Source organism: Salmo salar, chromosome ssa05 (assembly GCF_905237065.1).
Source record: "Salmo salar chromosome ssa05, Ssal_v3.1, whole genome shotgun sequence".
Taxonomy (NCBI): domain Eukaryota; kingdom Metazoa; phylum Chordata; class Actinopteri; order Salmoniformes; family Salmonidae; genus Salmo; species Salmo salar.
Genome location: NC_059446.1, coordinates 73,923,204 through 73,941,930, shown reverse-complemented (window position 1 = coordinate 73,941,930; position 18,727 = coordinate 73,923,204). Strand labels below are relative to the sequence as shown.

Here is an 18,727-nt window from a genome sequence, read left to right as displayed (position 1 = left end):
GGGGTTGGAATTAGTGTTTGAGTTAGGGTTCAGGGTTAGGGTTTGGGTTTGTTTTAAGGTTAGGATTTTGGGGTTAAGGTTAGCATTAGGGTTAAGGGTTATGGAAAGTAGGATTTGAAATGGGAATCAATTGTTTGGTCCCCAAAAGGATAGTAAAATAAACGTGTGTGTGTGTGTGTGTGTGTGTGTGTGTGTGTGTGTGTGTGTGTGTGTGTGTGTGTGTGTGTGTGTGTGTGTGTGTGTGTGTGTGTTTGCAATAACTGTCAAGATGTACAGTATTGGGGCCCAAATTCACAGCTTATTCACCTGTATGGGTCATAAAATATGACCGTAAAGATATACAGTAAACTATCACAATGGAAGTGGTTCTCTTATTCCACCCCTCTGTTTCTTTTTATTCCAGGTTCCATGACTTTATGGAGACATTTCTTCCCATTCTTTCCAAGAAGTTGGATACACAACATCAACACTCCCAGTAAACTGGACACATGAATATTTGTTGTGCTACAAGAGCTACACCAGAGCACCCACACAGACCAAGTCTCAAGGAACAGGTTACTGATTACATGATTTTATTTGTTTTATTAGGGGTTTTCATTGAGCTATTACAAATGAAGATGAAAACCATAGAGGGTTAGAGACGGTGAGTCCATCCTGTCCTTTTGCTCTTTACCGTCTTACCTTCTCAGAATGTCCACAAGACAAGACCTATCTGCTTACATCATCAGAGCATCTGTTTTCACAAAGGAGATCTGAAGTCATGGTTTTATCTCTGTTTATGCTGATTGTTGGTTGGTTTCATCTGTATTGTCATGTTATTCCCAGGTTGGCAAGGACACAGGAGAGGCATCATGGGAGGAACAAAACGGGATAAGAAATGTGACGACTGACTGAGTGAAAGAAGAAAACGTCAGAGAAAGAAGGAAAGAGAGAAGGATTGTGCGTTCTCTACTTTCTCAGAAGTGCAGCCCCTAAATTCCTGTTACTATGCCTGAGAGAGGGAGGGCAGCAGACCAGTCAAAATGAACCCCTACGTCACCTCTCACTTTAGGAGGGATCTCTTTCCCCACTTCCACTTGTTGTAGAGGCTTCTCTTCTCTTCACCCCTCTCTTACTGTTTGTGTGACATGGGTACACCTGTTTCTGTGTTAACCTAGGACAACAGGTAACATCTGTCTCTGTAAACCTAGGACAACAGGTAACATCTGTCTCTGTAAACCTAGGACAACAGGTAACACCTGTTTCTGTGTAAACCTAGGACAACAGGTAACACCTGTTTCTGTGTAAACCTAGGACAACAGGTAACACCTGTTTCTGTGTAAACCTAGGACAACAGGTAACACCTGTCTCTGTAAACCTAGGACAACAGGTAACATCTGTCTCTGTAAACCTAGGACAACAGGTAACACCTGTCTCTGTAAACCTAGGACAACAGGTAACACCTGTTTCTGTGTAAACCTAGGACAACAGGTAACACCTGTCTCTGTGTAAACCTAGGACAACAGGTAACACCTGTCTCTGTGTAAACCTAGGACAACAGGTAACACCTGTTTCTGTGTAAACCTAGGACAACAGGTAACACCTGTTTCTGTGTAAACCTAGGACAACAGGTAACACCTGTCTCTGTAAACCTAGGACAACAGGTAACATCTGTCTCTGTAAACCTAGGACAACAGGTAACACCTGTCTCTGTAAACCTAGGACAACAGGTAACACCTGTTTCTGTGTAAACCTAGGACAACAGGTAACACCTGTCTCTGTGTAAACCTAGGACAACAGGTAACACCTGTCTCTGTGTAAACCTAGGACAACAGGTAACACCTGTTTCTGTGTAAACCTAGGACAACAGGTAACACCTGTTTCTGTGTAAACCTAGGACAACAGGTAACACCTGTCTCTGTAAACCTAGGACAACAGGTAACACCTGTCTCTGTAAACCTAGGACAACAGGTAACACCTGTTTCTGTGTAAACCTAGGACAACAGGTAACACCTGTTTCTGTGTAAACCTAGGACAACAGGTAACACCTGTCTCTGTGTAAACCTAGGACAACAGGTAACATCTGTCTCTGTAAACCTAGGACAACAGGTAACACCTGTCTCTGTAAACCTAGGACAACAGGTAACACCTGTTTCTGTGTAAACCTAGGACAACAGGTAACACCTGTCTCTGTAAACCTAGGACAACAGGTAACACCTGTCTCTGTGTAAACCTAGGACAACAGGTAACACCTGTCTCTGTGTAAACCTAGGACAACAGGTAACACCTGTCTCTGTAAACCTAGGACAACAGGTAACACCTGTCTCTGTGTAAACCTAGGACAACAGGTAACACCTGTTTCTGTGTAAACCTAGGACAACAGGTAACACCTGTCTCTGTGTAAACCTAGGACAGCAGGTAACACCTGTCTCTGTGTAAACCTAGGACAACAGGTAACACCTGTCTCTGTGTAAACCTTGGACAGCAGGTAACACCTGTCTCTGTGTAAACCTAGGACAACAGGTAACACCTGTCTCTGTGTAAACCTTGGACAGCAGGTAACACCTGTCTCTGTGTAAACCTAGGACAGTAGGTAACATCTGTCTCTGTGTAAACCTAGGACAACAGGTAACACCTGTCTCTCTGTAAACCTAGGACAACAGGTAACACCTGTCTCTGTGTAAACCTAGGACAGTAGGTAACATCTGTCTCTGTGTGAACCTAGGACAACAGGTAACATCTGTCTCTGTGTGAACCTAGGACAGTAGGTAACATCTGTCTCTGTGTAAACCTAGGACAGTAGGTAACATCTGTCTCTGTGTAAACCTAGGACAGTAGGTAACATCTGTCTCTGTGTAAACCAATGACTGTTGCCTTGGTATTCTCCTGTGTTGTGCCTTTGTTCCTCCTAGTCAGGGTGTTACACTGTAAACTGTCATTAGTGATCTGGTCAAGGCGTTACACTGTAAACTGTCCTCAGGGAGCTGGTGAAGGGTTTGAACTGTTCCTCAGGAACCTAGTAACATGTTTAGCTTGTTCACTGGGGGTCAAAGACTTGCCAGCGTTCGAAACCACAGTCCACTGGAAATGTGTACGGAAGGTAAAGTCTAATATCGCATCCAAACCTTTTTTATGTCATTTAGATTTGCCCTGAATCAAACCTTTTGAGTTTTCTTTGTTTTTATCCCTAAGGGATTTGGCATGCAACAAACAAAAAAATCTCTCTTCCCAAAATATTAACTTTGTTTGCCTCAGTGGGTCGTTGTTTTTACCCAGTTTTCCTTGCATGTCCTCTGCAAATTTTTCCAAAGGAATTAGACTGGAAGCTTTTCTGAAATGGATAAACATGTGTGTTCTCTGTCAAGTAGGGGTGTTGAGTGTGACACTTGAACCAAGAGGAGAGAACTAAAGCCAACCCGTTTGGAAAAAACAAGCACATGGCACCTCCTGTCCCAGGATTGGACAGGATTTGACCTCTGAAATAACTTTTGAGCTCTGAGTTTTTGTAGAGGTCATCCACAGGTGTATGCTCTGTGTGCCTGTTACCCCTCCCCTCTTTCCCCACAACTGGCCAATAGGATTCTGCTCCTCCTACACATTCACTTTGACTCTATAATAGGTGTTGTATAGTATTAATCCTGGTATCATATGTATAGGATGGTACACAAAAATAGGTACACAGAAAGTACACACAATTGTACATTCCTTGGCATTCTAGTCAAGTAATTTCATTCTCTCTCCTTTTATTTATTGTCTTTCTCCCTCTCTTTCCCTCACTCCCTCTGTTATAGAGAATTCTCCCATGCAGTTGTAGTGGCGAGGAAGTCTCCTTATTGTTGTATAAATCTTTACAACACTGAGTTAATACGATGTAGTTGATCTGGTCAGTAGTCAGTCTGTGCAGTGTGTTCTGTGCTGAATTGACAATGCCTTTAGGAGAAATACAGAGACTCTCAGGAATAGGATATCCTGTTAAAAAAGCAGTCACCTGAGAGAGCCACAAACATATTTCAAATGTCTCTAAAAGTCTGCTTTTGTTGTGCCAAGAACTACCCACTGACATTTGAGGACTTTTGTGGCTTGGAAAAGATACTTGGATTTGAGGGGAAGCTGCTGGTCACAGTCTCCCACTTGTGAGAGACACTGAGTGAGTATTATTAACACAGTGCATGGCTACTGTAGCTCATAAATGTATTCCGAGGCCCTGTAGCAAAGGAAACACAGATATAAAAGGGTGGAGGAACATATTCTGACTGATAGGAAGTGAATGTATTGGAATTGTGTACCATTATCTGAATCAATAGTCTAAGGAGTTCCTCCTCTGTTTCAATCTGCCTTGTGTATTTTCCATGACCAAACCACTGGGAAGTGAAGATCATGGAACGTAAGAAACAGCATGCTTTTCTCTGCTGGTTGCATGTTAGATACGTGTTAGAAACATAGACACCGTTTGACTGTACTGTGGATCTACCCCTGGACTCTGTATTGTCATATTGCACTTTAGTGAATGTGGGGAGTATATATCCTCCTTACTACTACCTCATTCTATCCCCAGCTCTCATCCTTTCAAGCTTCTCAGTTCCTGTAGCCTGCTCAATGTGTTTCCCTCGTGCTGTTTCAAACTGTCAGCAAAACTCCCGCTCCCTCGTAAGATGGCCACAGACTATGGGTCCCTCCTGTTGATACCCTGGACACGTGTGTAACCTCCCTCTTCAGCCCAAAGGAGTGTAAGTGCTACAGCGACTATACAGTATTACTGCGAGACTGTCTATCTACTGCTGTGGAATACGTTTCTGAAACAACACTGCCTGTTGACCAGAGGAGTATATACAGCAACAACTTGACCACTGAGCTTCCTTCAAGAGAATGGAAGGAAGACTGTGAATCAGGACACTGTAGAGCTGTGAGGAACCCTGACTGTTAATAAAAAGTTAGTGGAACAATGATCCAGGAAGTGAGGGAATTCATCTACTGCTGGATAGAGCTTTTCCTCATGGATCTACCTTTACCACATCAGATGGATTACTTTTCACCATAGAAACAGTGGAACTGGAAAGAAGTACAGAACACCAGGTTCTTATCAATACCTAGGTGGTCATAAACTCACAAAGCACATAGGAGTTGAGACTACAGCTTCATCAGCGTAAGACATTGTATTTAGCACCATGGGAGCGGTGCGTGTTAAGCGACGTTTCAGTGTGGTGGTTGACGGGCTGGTAGACGAGGAAGAAGTCATTAAGCTGGCTCTGAGTGTTGCTGACACGGCCAGGGTGGGGGGGAGCACGGGAGGCTCAGGGAGGGAACACCCCAGCCCCTCTCCCACACACAACCGAAATGGCAAAGCACTCCCCCTGCAGGGCAACGGCAGCAATGCACGGAGGCCCAGCGGAGCCCTGGAGGCAGGAGGTGGGGAAGGATCGATGAAAGGAGGAGGGCGCTCAGGACTGAGGGGCGGGAGGGGCGGAAGTCTGGGGAGAAGGGGAGAAGGCTGTTCGTCCTCGGACCGAGATTCAACACTGTCGTCCCCTTCCTCCTCAAGCCGCCGGCCCACCCGGCGCTCTAGCCGCCGGCCCCGCCACCGCTTTGTGGGCAAGGACGGGCGCTGCAACGTCACCTTCGTCAACATGAGCGAGAGGGGCCAGCGTTACCTCAGCGACCTCTTCACCACCTGTGTGGACATCCGCTGGCGTTGGATGCTAGTCATCTTCTGCCTCTCCTTCCTCCTCTCCTGGCTGCTCTTTGGCTTCGCCTTCTGGCTCATTGCCGCCGCACACGGGGACTTCGCCATCCGCCTCAACCCCAGCTCGGGTGCCTCTTCCGGGGGAGGAGATGAGTCCGGGGCAGGGGCGGTGGTGGAAGTGGAGGAAACGTGTTTCGTTCAGGTGAACAGCTTTATGGCGGCCTTCCTGTTCTCCCTGGAGACGCAGACGTCCATCGGTTACGGCTTCCGCAGTGTGACCGAGGCCTGCCCCCTGGCGGTGATGGCGGTCGTCTTGCAGTGCATTGTGGGCTGCATCATCGACGCCTTCATCATCGGAGCGGTCATGGCGAAGATCGCTAAGCCCAAGAAGCGTAATGAGACGCTGTTGTTCTCTGACACGGCAGTGGTGGCGCTGAGAGACGGGAAACTCTGCATGATGTGGAGGGTGGGGAACCTACGCAAGAGCCACCTGGTAGAGGCACACGTACGTGCACAACTATTGAAGGTAAGAAAGGAGAGAAGAAGAAGATTGGTTGAGGGATGAAAGAAGGGAGCAAAGAGACTGAAGGGGCTGTAAACAGTAGAAGAGGCAGGACACATCAGTACTGTATTAAGAGAGAGAGAGAGAGAGAGGGAGAGGGAGAGCGAGCAGTAGAGAGGGAGAGCGAGAGCGAGAGAGAGCAGTAGAGAGGGAGAGTGAGAGCGAGCAGTAGAGAGGGAGAGGGAGAGCGAGAGCGAGAGAGCAGTAGAGAGGGAGAGCGAGAGCGAGAGAGAGCAGTAGAGAGGGAGAGCGAGAGAGAGCAGTAGAGAGGGAGAGCGAGAGAGAGAGAGATTAGTAGAGAGGGAGATTGAGAGCGAGCAGTAGAGAGGGAGAGGGAGAGCGAGAGCGAGAGAGAGCAGTAGAGAGGGAGAGCGAGAGCGAGAGAGAGCAGTAGAGAGGGAGAGCGAGAGAGAGCAGTAGAGAGGGAGAGGGAGAGAGAGCAGTAGAGAGGGAGAGGGAGAGGGAGAGTGATATCGGTGAGGCCATCTGGACTGTGCTGTGGTTAATGAGAGCTTGTTTTATTCTCCCTCAGGGGTTTAGAAGATTTACCAAGGGATTCATTTCCCCAGGATTCTTTAACTCAAAACCAGTGTGTGTGTGTGTGTGTGTGTGTGTGTGTGTGTGTGTGTGTGTGTGTGTGTGTGTGTGTGTGTGTGTGTGTGTGTGTGTGTGTGTGTGTGTGTGTGTGTGTGTGTGTGTGTGTGTGTGTGTGTGTGTGTGTGGTTCTGTCTGCGTACTCTATATAGATAATACTCTTTTCTGGCCATCTGTTAGCAATTTTGGTGAAAGTTTGCATGGTGGTGTGTGTTCTGACGTATTGTCTGCCGGTCTGTATCTATTGTGTTTCATGTGGCCCTTACCTACCACTGCTTTTATTGTCCTGTGGGTTGTAAAGCTCTAGAGCAGGGAGGTGAAGAGAGGGACATTTTGATCTTCTTAAAAGCTTGACCATGTCAAAGTTGAGACGGGGCAGCTTTGATAAGTTTTGGGGGATCATGGCAGAATTGTATTTCTCAGTGCTGAGGCTGGGGATTGACTCAGGGAAAAGGTTGGGTAGTAAGCCTAGGCCTGCGGAGTATGGCTGCAGACTGGTGCAGCCAAGAAATATAGGCAGGCGAACGCTTTCTGTGGAACATAACACTTAAGACTTTGGACTGAACTAAACACAATATTCCTGTAAACAATGTAAAAACTAAACACTTAATCACTAACCTCATACCCTCTTTCCTTCCCTTTCTCTACCCCTGTTCTTCCCCCCTCCCCCAGCCGAGGGTGACCCCAGAGGGAGAGTTCCTCCCGCTGGACAACGAGGACATCAACGTGGGATTCGACACAGGAACCGACCGCATCTTCCTGGTTTCCCCGGTAACCATCGTCCACGAGATCAACGATGAGTCGCCGTTTTTCGAGATGGACCGTCGGACGCTGGAGGGCGACGCAGAGCTGGAGGTGGTGGTCATTCTGGAGGGTATGGTGGAGGCCACGGCCATGACCACACAGTGTCGCAGCTCCTACCTCGCCTCCGAGATCCTCTGGGGTCACCGCTTCGAACCTGTGCTCTTTGAGAGGAAGAACTGTTACCAGGTAAGAGGGCAGAGGAACTATAGAAACAGAAGAGGAAAGAGTTTCTGCTCCGCTAGCTTCGTTGTTACGTTTTCCCTTTTCTCTACATTTTAGCCATTCAGCAGACACTCTTATCCAGAGTGACCCCTCTCTTTTTCTTATCCAGAGTGACCCCTCTCTTTTTCTTATCCAGAGTGACCCCTCTCTTTTTCTTATCCAGAGTGACCCCTCTCTTTTTCTTATCCAGAGTGACCCCTCTCTTTTTCTTATCCAGAGTGACCCCTCTCTTTTTCTTATCCAGAGTGACCCCTCTCTTTTTCTTATCCAGAGTGACCCCTCTCTTTTTCTTATCCAGAGTGACCCCTCTCTTTTTCTTATCCACAGTGACCCCTCTCTTTTTCTTATCCAGAGTGACCCCTCTCTTTTTCTTATCCAGAGTGACCCCTCTCTTTTTCTTATCCAGAGTGACCCCTCTCTTTTTCTTATCCAGAGTGACCCCTCTCTTTTTCTTATCCAGAGTGACCCCTCTCTTTTTCTTATCCAGAGTGACCCCTCTCTTTTTCTTATCCAGAGTGACCCCTCTCTTTTTCTTATCCAGAGTGACCCCTCTCTTTTTCTTATCCAGAGTGACCCCTCTCTTTTTCTTATCCAGAGTGACCCCTCTCTTTTTCTTATCCAGAGTGACCCCTCTCTTTTTCTTATCCAGAGTGACCCCTCTCTTTTTCTTATCCAGAGTGACCCCTTTCTTTTTCTTATCCCGAGTGACCCCTCTCTTTTTCTTATCCAGGTGGACTACTCGTTCTTCCACCGGACCTATGAGATTCCCAGCACACCCTCTTGCAGTGCTAAAGAGTTGGCCGAGCAGAAGTACACCCAGGGCTCACGCTCCTCCTTCTGCTATGAGAACGAAGTAGCCCTGCAGCTCGTCTCCCCTGACAATGACCCTGAGGGCAACCCTGGCGGCTGCCCCTCCCCCCTGACCCACCGATCCTCCCTCTCACAACCCACCCACACTAACTAGGGAGGCGACAGGCAGAGGGGACAGGAATTGACCTGGGATCCACAGGAAGTCAGGGACAGTCAGAGGGAGAGAGAGGCAGAAAGAGAGACAGGCTTCATAGGGAAAGAGACCAAAGTAGAGAAAGGTAAGTACACGATTTAGGGAAAAGGACAATATTGAGAGACTGAAGTTGAGAGAGGTGTAGAAAGAGAAACAGAAGACACGACAAAGACGCCGAGAGACAAACGGAGAGAGAGACTGTATACTGTCAAACAGAGAGAGAAAAGGACAGACAGATAGGACAGAAAAGGAGAGAGAGGGATAGAAAGAGAGAGAGAAGTGTCATTGAAAGGGGTAGATGGGCTGCTGCTACTCTGACTGTGTTGGCTGATTTGGACATAGCGATCTTTCAGAATCATTATGAACCCGTCTGTCTCAGACCCGTCCCGTCAACCAACCGCTACATTCACCACTGGCTCCAGCACCTAGCTGACAACACATACAACACTGACCCCTATTGGCTTCAGTCTGTAACTGCAGCTCCTGTTCAGTTACAACTCACACTGGACACATGGGAGTAAGGTGAAGCTGCCCCCTAGACACTGAGCTATGACCAGTTTAGTGTTTCTGCCCCCTAATGGTGAAGGTTAGGTTTTGGAGAGGCTAAGCTGATCCTAGATCCGTGCCTACGGGTAACTTCTACCTACAAACCTGTGGAATACTGTGTGACAGAATGAAGTAAAATGGTGTAATCTACACATTGAGGGCTGTTTGTTATGAACTGAATGAGAAGGTATTATTGATATGTTTTTGATTCTGGTCATTTGTGTTCTGTCAAGGTTTGAGCAGGTCTGTTGTGTTAGACTGATATGTAACAAAATGGACACAGAGAAACAGCTGAAAATAAGCAGCAGTTTTAAGCGGTTTCTTTGACTTGTACTGTATGTTGTTATTCTGTATTTATAATGCAAGACTATTATATATTTGCTTTATTTAATCAAACATGTTGCATGTTCAACTGGGTGCAGTGTCAGCACAAAACCATATGAGTGCATAGTCTGGTAACATGTTATTTTAAGGTCTACTTCTAAACTTATGATTCATTGTTTAATATGGTTAACTATGGTTAACAAACAAAGGTTTATAAGTACTTTGTAAGTAGAACTTTGATTAAAATGTTACCTTATGTTATTTTTAAATTCTACAGTACCCAGCTGAAGGGACAATCTTATGTTAATGTTTACCTCTGTCTTGAATATGAGATTCTGTCACCTAAGATTCTGTGTTCCTCAAACATTTAACTTTGTATGATTTTCCTCAGTATTTTATTTATTTAGTTAATTTTCTGAATACTGTATATTTGGTTGAATTTTAAGGGAGAAATGGGGGGATGTTAAAGGTAGACTCAGCGATATGACGTAGATGCAGAAAGTAAACAGCATAGTAGGTCAATTTCCACAACAACTAAGAGCGTTGAAGTGTGAGGCTCAACTTCTCAGCTGTTTAAATAAATAGTGAGGGTATTCCATACCGGTAAAACATGAGCCTATCACAATAATGAAAACAAAATGTTACCGCGGCTGAGATGAATGGCTGACACCGAGACGCGCGCGGACAGCAGTGGACGCATAACTTCTGGCCTAATGACGATCACCAAAACATCCTTACACTTTGTGGTGTTTTGTGTAAAATATGTCTCTTTCCATTCACCACTGTTTGGAGGCTGGAAATATGTTGAGAGAGGATGAACATGTAAAGGAGCCCTTTGAAGTGATTCTTTGACAATCAGGCGTTTGTTTGACAAACATCATGACTGGTGGTTTATGCCACAGTAAGAGGTAATACATTTTAAAAGTTAAATAACACATCTTTAGTACTAGGCCCACAGAGATCCTAATGAATTAATAGAGATTCTATATGTAATGAATGAATAGGGATTCTATATGGAATTCTGTGAACATAGGAGGTCCCATACTGGGAAGAAATGACATCTACTTTCACTCGTGTGTGTGTGACTGTGATAGTGAATTCTTGCATCTCGCTCATCTCAATAACTGCAGTGCTGCTCGTGGCAACGTCATTTAGCTGAGTTTACCTTTAAGGTGACATTGTTGGAAGTGTCCAGGCCTTGGCAGAGCACCCTAAGCTGGGACTGTAAATGGACCGTAAACCTGTTGGACTGCCATGACCACTGGAAGCATGTACTGAGGACCTGAAACGTACAACTGTCACTTCACTGCAGTACATTTACGTAAAGAAAACCTCCCTGACCGCTCCCTACGTCTTCCTGTTCTTACTGTAAACTGTGAGGGCTCACAACTGCACTGACAAACCACCTGAGGAGGAATTGAATGTTTGTGACATTCTGTTCTCTGAGAGAGGTTCTGTTCAAAGAATTAGAATGGATGACTAATCCTGAATTCTATGGTTCTGCTTTGGTTGGTGTCTGTCTCACACTATGTGGGTGACTAATGCATTGGTTGGTGTCTGTCTCACACTATGTGGGAAACTAATGCATTGGGTGGTGTCTGTCTCACACTATGTGGGAAACTAATGCATTGGTTGGTGTCTGTCTCACACTATGTGGGAGACTAATGCATTGGTTGGTGTCTGTCTCACACTATGTGGGAGACTAATGCATTGGGTGGTGTCTGTCTCACACTATGTGGGAGACTAATGCATTGGTTGGTGTCTGTCTCACACTATGTGGGAGACTAATGCATTGGGTGGTGTCTGTCTCACACTATGTGGGAGACTAATGCATTGGTTGGTGTCTGTCTCACACTATGTGGGAGACTAATGCATTGGGTGGTGTCTGTCTCACACTATGTGGGAGACTAATGCATTGGTTGGTGTCTGTCTCACACTATGTGGGTGACTAATGCATTGGGTGGTGTCTGTCTCACACTATGTGGGAGACTAATGCATTGGGTGGTGTCTGTCTCACACTATGTGGGAAACTAATGCATTGGTTGGTGTCTGTCTCACACTATGTGGGAAACTAATGCATTGGTTGGTGTCTGTCTCACACTATGTGGGTGACTAATGCATTGGTTGGTGTCTGTCTCACACTATGTGGGAGACTAATGCATTGGTTGGTGTCTGTCTCACACTATGTGGGAAACTAATGCATTGGTTGGTGTCTGTCTCACACTATGTGGGAGACTAATGCATTGGGTGGTGTCTGTCTCACACTATGTGGGAGACTAATGCATTGGGTGGTGACTGTCTCACACTATGTGGGAGACTAATGCATTGGGTGGTGTCTGTCTCACACTATGTGGGAGACTAATGCATTGGTTGGTGTCTGTCTCACACTATGTGGGAGACTAATGCATTGGTTGGTGTCTGTCTCACACTATGTGGGAGACTAATGCATTGGTTGGTGTCTGTCTCACACTATGTGGGAGACTAATGCATTGGGTGGTGTCTGTCTCACACTATGTGGGAAACTAATGCATTGGTTGGTGTCTGTCTCACACTATGTGGGAGACTAATGCATTGGGTGGTGTCTGTCTCACACTATGTGGGAGACTAATGCATTGGGTGGTGTCTGTCTCACACTATGTGGGAAACTAATGCATTGGGTGGTGTCTGTCTCACACTATGTGGGAAACTAATGCATTGGTTGGTGTCTGTCTCACACTATGTGGGAGACTAATGCATTGGTTGGTGTCTGTCTCACACTATGTGGGAGACTAATGCATTGGGTGGTGTCTGTCTCACACTATGTGGGAGACTAATGCATTGGGTGGTGCCTTCAAAAAGAAGTCTATAGTGTTATTCTATAACTAGCACATGATTTGCAATGTTCAACTTAGATTTTTTTATTGCCTGTCTATTTTGTTGAATCGTGTAACTCTTCTGAAAGTGATGGTTTCTGAAATATGTATACTGATGTTATTGAGAGATAAAGAGTTCTAACTTCTATGCCGTTACTACCACAATATTTAGTCACACTTTACATGAAGTTAAACTGCCATGTGTGGTATCACATAATACAGTGAGGGAAAAAAGTATTTGATCCCCTGCTGATTTTGTACGTTTGCCCACTGACAAAGAAATGATCAGTCTATAATTGTAATGGTAGGTTTATTTGAACAGTGAGAGACAGAATAACAACAAAAAAATCCAGAAAAACGCATGTCAAAAATGTTAGAAATTGATTTGCATTTTATTGAGGGAAATAAGTATTTGACCCCTCTGCAAAACATGACTTAGTACTTGGTGGCAAAACCCTTGTTGGCAATCACAGAGGTCAGACGTTTCTTGTAGTTGGCCACCAGGTTTGCACACATCTCAGGAGGGATTTTGTCCCACTGCTCTTTGCAGATCTTCTCCAAGTCATTAAGGTTTTGAGGCTGACGTTTGGCAACTCGAACCTTCAGCTCCCTCCACAGATTTTCTATGGGATTAAGGTCTGGAGACTGGCTAGGCCACTCCAGGACCTTAATGTGCTTCTTCTTGAGCCACTCCTTTGTTGCCTTGGCTGTGTGTTTTGGGTCATTGTCATGCTGGAATACCCATCCACGACCCATTTTCAATGCCCTGGCTGAGGGAAGGAGGTTCTCACCCAAGATTTGACGGTACATGGCCCCGTCCATCGTCCGTTTGATGCGGTGAAGTTGTCCTGTCCCCTTAGCAGAAAAACACCCCCAAAGCATAATGTTTCCACCTCCATGTTTGACGGTGCGGATGGTGTTCTTGGGGTCATAGGCAGCATTCCTCCTCCTCCAAACACGGCGAGTTGAGTTGATGCCAAAGAGCTCCATTTTGGTCTCATCTGACCACAACCCTTTCACCCAGTTGTCCTCTGAATCATTCAGATGTTCATTGGCAAACTTCAGACGGGCATGTATATGTGCTTTCTTGAGCAGGGGGACCTTGCGGGCGCTGCAGGATTTCAGTCCTTACCAATTGTTTTCTGGGTGACTATGGTCCCAGCTGCCTTGAGATCATTGACAAGATCCTCCCGTGTAGTTCTCGGCTGATTCCTCACCGTTCTCATGATCATTGCAACTCCACGAGGTGAGATCTTGCATGGAGCCCCAGACCGAGGGAGATTGACAGTTCTTTTGTGTTTCTTCCATTTGCGAATAATCGCACCAACTGTTGTCACCTTCTCACCAAGCTGCTTGGCGATGGTCTTGTAGCCCATTCCAGCCTTGTGTAGGTCTACAATCTTGTCCCTGACATCCTTGGAGAGCTCTTTGGTCTTGGCCATGGTGGAGAGTTTGGAATCTGATTGATTGATTACTTCTGTGGACAGGTGTCTTTTATACAGGTAACAAGCTGAGATTAGGAGGACTCCCTTTAAGAGTGTGCTCCTAATCTCAGCTTGTTACCTGTATAAAAGACACCTGGGAGCCAGAAATCTTTCTGATTGAGAGGGGGTCAAATACTTATTTCCCTCATTGAAATGCAAATCAATTTATAACATTTTTGACATGCGTTTTTCTGGATATTTTTGTTGTTATTCTGTCTCTCACTGTTCAAATAAACCTACCATTAAAATTATAGACTGATCAATTCTTTGTCAGTGGGCAAACGTACAAAATCAGCAGGGGATCAAATACTTTTTCCCCTCACTGTAACTAAGTCATTATTTCAAACAGAATCTATTCAGTTTCCTTTTACAGTATTACAATTCAAAATCATTGGGTTATGCACCTTACCAGCAGTTACCATGCACAATATATCATGAATCTACATGATATAACTTCATGTAAAGTGTTGACCAATTGTCTTGACCACTAGATGATACAACAGGGCTGTATTGTTCTACCTACTACAAGGACAGACAACTCTGAAACTTTTACTTGCATCTTTGCACAGAAGTAAGTTGACACTATGGATTAACTCAAAGGCAAATATCACATACGTACATACAAAGCACTGTAAAAGCACACAAACGGCTATTGAAATGGCATTTTAAGACGTCACATACTGTATATGGAAAGCAGCACTTCACGCACACTGACCTTTTGAACAGGAAACATGGATATTTCACCTTTTAAAGCAGATTCCATGATATGATTTACAACCATATTGATCGGTTATAGTTGGTGTTATTGACATTTATTCAACTTCCGTGTCTTTCCTTATTTTCCTATGTCTCCATGGCTACCGAGTTCTATTTATAGGTGAATGGCCAGTCCCGTCTGATCCACTTCCTGTGGGGGGTAACTTGAACCCTGACCACCAGGACTCTGACCTCTGAACTCTGTTAGCATTATTTTTAACGCATCCCTCATAACAACAACATAGCCAGATGGATTACTTGATGACTTCCTGGTTGGTTGCTTTATTAGATTCCAGAATAAAATTCTGATATTGCAGGTCAATGTATGTTGGGATGTACGTTAGTGGAACCGGGTTGTTACTAGCTGTGCTCTATTCTTTTTTTCTATAGATACCACTGTATACGTTTCCCATCCTTCTCTGTTGTATCACAAAAATAAAAATGTCACTACTGTTTGTGGCAGAAAGCACTTCCATGTGAAAAAGAATGGCACTATAGAGCAAATAAAACACATTGATTGATATGACTCAATTCTGGTTTATTTTGTACTTGAGTCTCAGATTCTCTCATTGCCAAATAAAAGTCTAAATTATTTTTTGCTGAATGAAAAGGTGTAGTTGGTCACAACATAGGCCTGAATATCTGTAAAAGACTGCTGCCATTACAATACAGTTAATTACTGTGTATTTACTGTGCAAGGTGTGCAGGCTTGTAAACTACATATATATATATATATATATATATATATATATATATATATATATATATAGTTATATACATATATGTTATCACATGTTTATTACCTAAAAACACATTTTTAAAAATTCATAATGCAATGCAACAGAAATGATCTATTTTTAGAAGAATACCTAGTCCTATATAACCCGAATAATTGATGAGCGATGACTGGTGCACCGGTTTTGTCTTTAAATGGCAAAACCCTTTGAGCAGTACTATAGCATGCTGTAGCTGCGGTCGCCAGCCAGACATCAACAAGGGATTCTTAAGACTCGGACACGGTAACTGTTAGTAGGAATCTGGGGCGGTCACCTCTTTTAGTAGCCCGGCTCTGCCAATAGACAGTCCTTATGCACAGGTCTATGATCAGCTTAGTACTTTCTCCAAACCTAGCATTAACCATTACATTAAACCCAAAACCGACCTTAGATCAATGTCTAGGGACTATTCCGTCCCTCTCAGAGTGACAGACAAGAGATGCTGTCATCAACAAAGAGCGTGCAAATCTCCCTACCCCACCGCGAGAATACTGCATGGGCACCTGCTACTTTAATCCAATTGGGCATTCCACACGTCCGCCAGACTGATGGGACTGCCCAATATTTTGTCTGATTGGTTAGGATTTGTGGCAATTGGGATCTCTCAAGATCCCATTTGTCGTCGCTTGTATCTGTGCCAGTGAAGGGGCTGGACGGGATCGTCTCATTCAATGGGCGGGGATTCACAGCAGTTGTAGATTTTCATTCGGAGACTCTATTTATAAAGCGGGGCTTAAATGTAAGTTTTTTTTTATTGGTGTATAGACAGGAAGTGATTGTGCTGCGCTGAAGCCGGCGCTTTGCCCTCACCCTTCTGTCTGTCTGTTTTATGATCAGTAGAACGTGTGTGTGCGCCTTCCACTGAGAGAGCGGTGTAATGATAAAAGCCGCATTTGCGGTACCCTCCTCTCACCTCATATAAATCAGGAAAAAACGGAGAAACCGCCTTATTTCGTTCCTCCTCGAGCACTAGACTTATCCACGTCTCGGAGAACATTGTGAAGGTGAGATATTTAGTTACCAATAGCCAACTCTAATTCAGTCGTAGATAGTCTAATATACTGCACGGCGACGCATCATATTTCATTGGTGTTGGCTACTTGCTAACCTAGCTCGGTTAGTCTAAATGCGGGTGGCATAACGCCGAAAATTACACCCAATAGGGGACCTTCCAGCGGCGTGCTGCCTGGCCCTCCGGTTAGCATGCAGGCCCACGAATGGTACAAAACGATCACATAGCAAACCGAAAATATTGTAAGCTGTTAGACAAGAGAATGCAAGCAGTTGTAAATATGTTGCTTTATTAATTAAGGGTTTATTATAAGTATATTATTATAACGCTATTATGTCTTCTTATCCGTAGGATATTCGTATTATTAACCTATTATTAGTAATACTATTAATATTATTATTAGGATATTATTTAACCCACATTAGTGACTGACCACCCCAAAGCTAACTATAAGGCTAAATCCCATGCGCTCTCTATAATGTGGTCCATTGAGTCTATCATTAGGCTATATGCTATAAGGAATCCTCTAATCATTATTCATACCTCATGCTCGAGGTGTGGTTGGCGTTTGGCTTCATGGCTTTTGTCGGGTGGTATGGTGTTGCAGGTAGTAGAATGGGAATCTTTCATATAGCTCCCGTTAGCGGACGCTCTAATATTTTGGACGGGGAAGCTTGCTAGTGTGTCTGTCTGCCAGTGACAGTTTCAGGCGGTGGTTGAGTCACAATGTCACCGCTGCTTCAACACTCGGCTTTTTTCCTCAAATTTAAGAGTAAAGAAAAGGCGTTACCATGCCCCCCCCCCCCACCCCCACCACCACCACACACACACAACCACACACACATTCCTCCCGCACCCCCGCATTGACCTCCACACAAACCCCGCAAGTATTCTTTAATGCTGCACTGTGGCGGTGTATTGGGGAGTGTGCTTAGTTTAGTGTTGCTATGGAAAACATCTGGTGTTATTAGGCTTTAGACACCTGGCTGAGTGAGCTACAGTAGCCTGGTCACTCAGTCATGGACTGACCAAAGACAGCCTTGTTCAGATGTGCTATAAGCTTTTGTTCTAATGATAAATACAGACAGACATGTATAAACAGATGATAAGGAATGCCTCAGGATATCTGATGACTATTTCTGGCCATCCTTCATCCTCCTTCTCGCATCAGTCATGAAGCTGCACTCGGTCTCTCTGTTTGGAGTGACTCACCAACACTAAGCTGCTGTATGTACACAGTATGACAGACAGACAGGAGAAGGTGTCCGTGCAGGTGTAGACCTACTCAGGCCAGAGACAGAGGGACAGACACAGACAGAAAGACATGGGAGGAATCAGGGTGGTCTGGGTGGAGGACATTCCTCAAGAGTAGACACCTTATCTGTGATGACAGACAGCAACATACCTTCTGTTTTGGGTCGGGTTGACACTCAGACTTACTTTATGTACTGTATGCAGAGGGGTTCGGCTTCAATCCAAATGATGAGTAGTCATTTATTGGGGTAGACAATATCAGTGTCCTTTAGGAGCCAATAAAGATATAAACAAACAGTCTATAGATGATTGACACCCTCAGACCAATCACTAAATCAATCCATACTAGTTTTCAGAGACGTCTGAGAAATGGCCTGTATGGCAGACTCAGCTTCACTACTCAATGGCTACTAATACACACTTCCCTTACAATCACACCCATCATGGATGATGTGATTGTTAAAGCCAGGGATTGGAGGTACATGTTGATATAGAGCTGTCTTTGTCCCACAGTGTTTGACTACTAGAAGTGGTTGGCTCGTGACTCCAGCAGAGTGCACTGGACTGTAAAGGTCCTCTGTGTCGCTGTGTGACCTAATCTTAGTTCTGTTGCTATGATAATACAGTAATATCAGCCAACTGTGGAGTAGACCTCTCCTCCTCTCTCTCACTCTCCCTCTCCCCCTCTCCCTTTCTCTCTCTCTCTCTCTCTCTCTCTCTCTCTCTCTCTCTCTCTCTCTCTCTCTCTCTCTCTCTCTCTCTCTCTCTCTCTCTCTCTCTCTCTCTCTCTCTCTCTCTCTCTCTCTCTCTCTCTCTCTCTCTCTCTCTCTCTCTCTCTCGCTCTCTCTCCCCTCTCCTTTCTCTCTCTCTCTCTCTCTC

The 18,727-nt window shown here is 44.9% G+C and overlaps 2 protein-coding genes across 10 annotated transcripts in view; both read left to right on the top strand.

Moving 5' to 3' along the window:
- Window positions 1-407: 407 nt before the first annotated feature.
- On the top strand, window positions 408-11,055 carry LOC106605999 (inward rectifier potassium channel 2). 2 transcript variants are annotated; one of them, XM_045718845.1, is made up of 5 exons: window positions 408-554; window positions 826-4,126; window positions 4,535-6,185; window positions 7,488-7,805; window positions 8,572-11,055. In XM_045718845.1, the coding sequence occupies exons 3-5, from the start codon at window positions 5,145-5,147 to the stop codon at window positions 8,803-8,805; spliced, it is 1,593 nt and encodes a 530-aa protein (XP_045574801.1). In that variant the 5' UTR covers window positions 408-554; window positions 826-4,126; window positions 4,535-5,144; the 3' UTR covers window positions 8,806-11,055. The 2 variants fall into 2 exon arrangements, with proteins under 2 accessions (XP_045574801.1, XP_014057524.2); XM_014202049.2 differs by lacking the exons at window positions 408-554; window positions 826-4,126 and having other exon boundaries at window positions 4,134-6,185.
- Window positions 11,056-16,399: 5,344 nt separating this feature from the next.
- myh14 (myosin, heavy chain 14, non-muscle) overlaps window positions 16,400-18,727 on the top strand; it is a 71,911-nt gene continuing 69,583 nt past the window's right edge. For 7 of the 8 annotated variants that reach the window (XM_045718838.1, XM_045718836.1, XM_045718840.1 and 4 more), the window contains exon 1: window positions 16,400-16,586. The gene's annotated coding sequence lies outside the window, so the exon portion shown is untranslated. The remainder of the gene's footprint in view (window positions 16,587-18,727) is intronic. The other variant, XM_045718837.1, reaches the window with a different exon arrangement.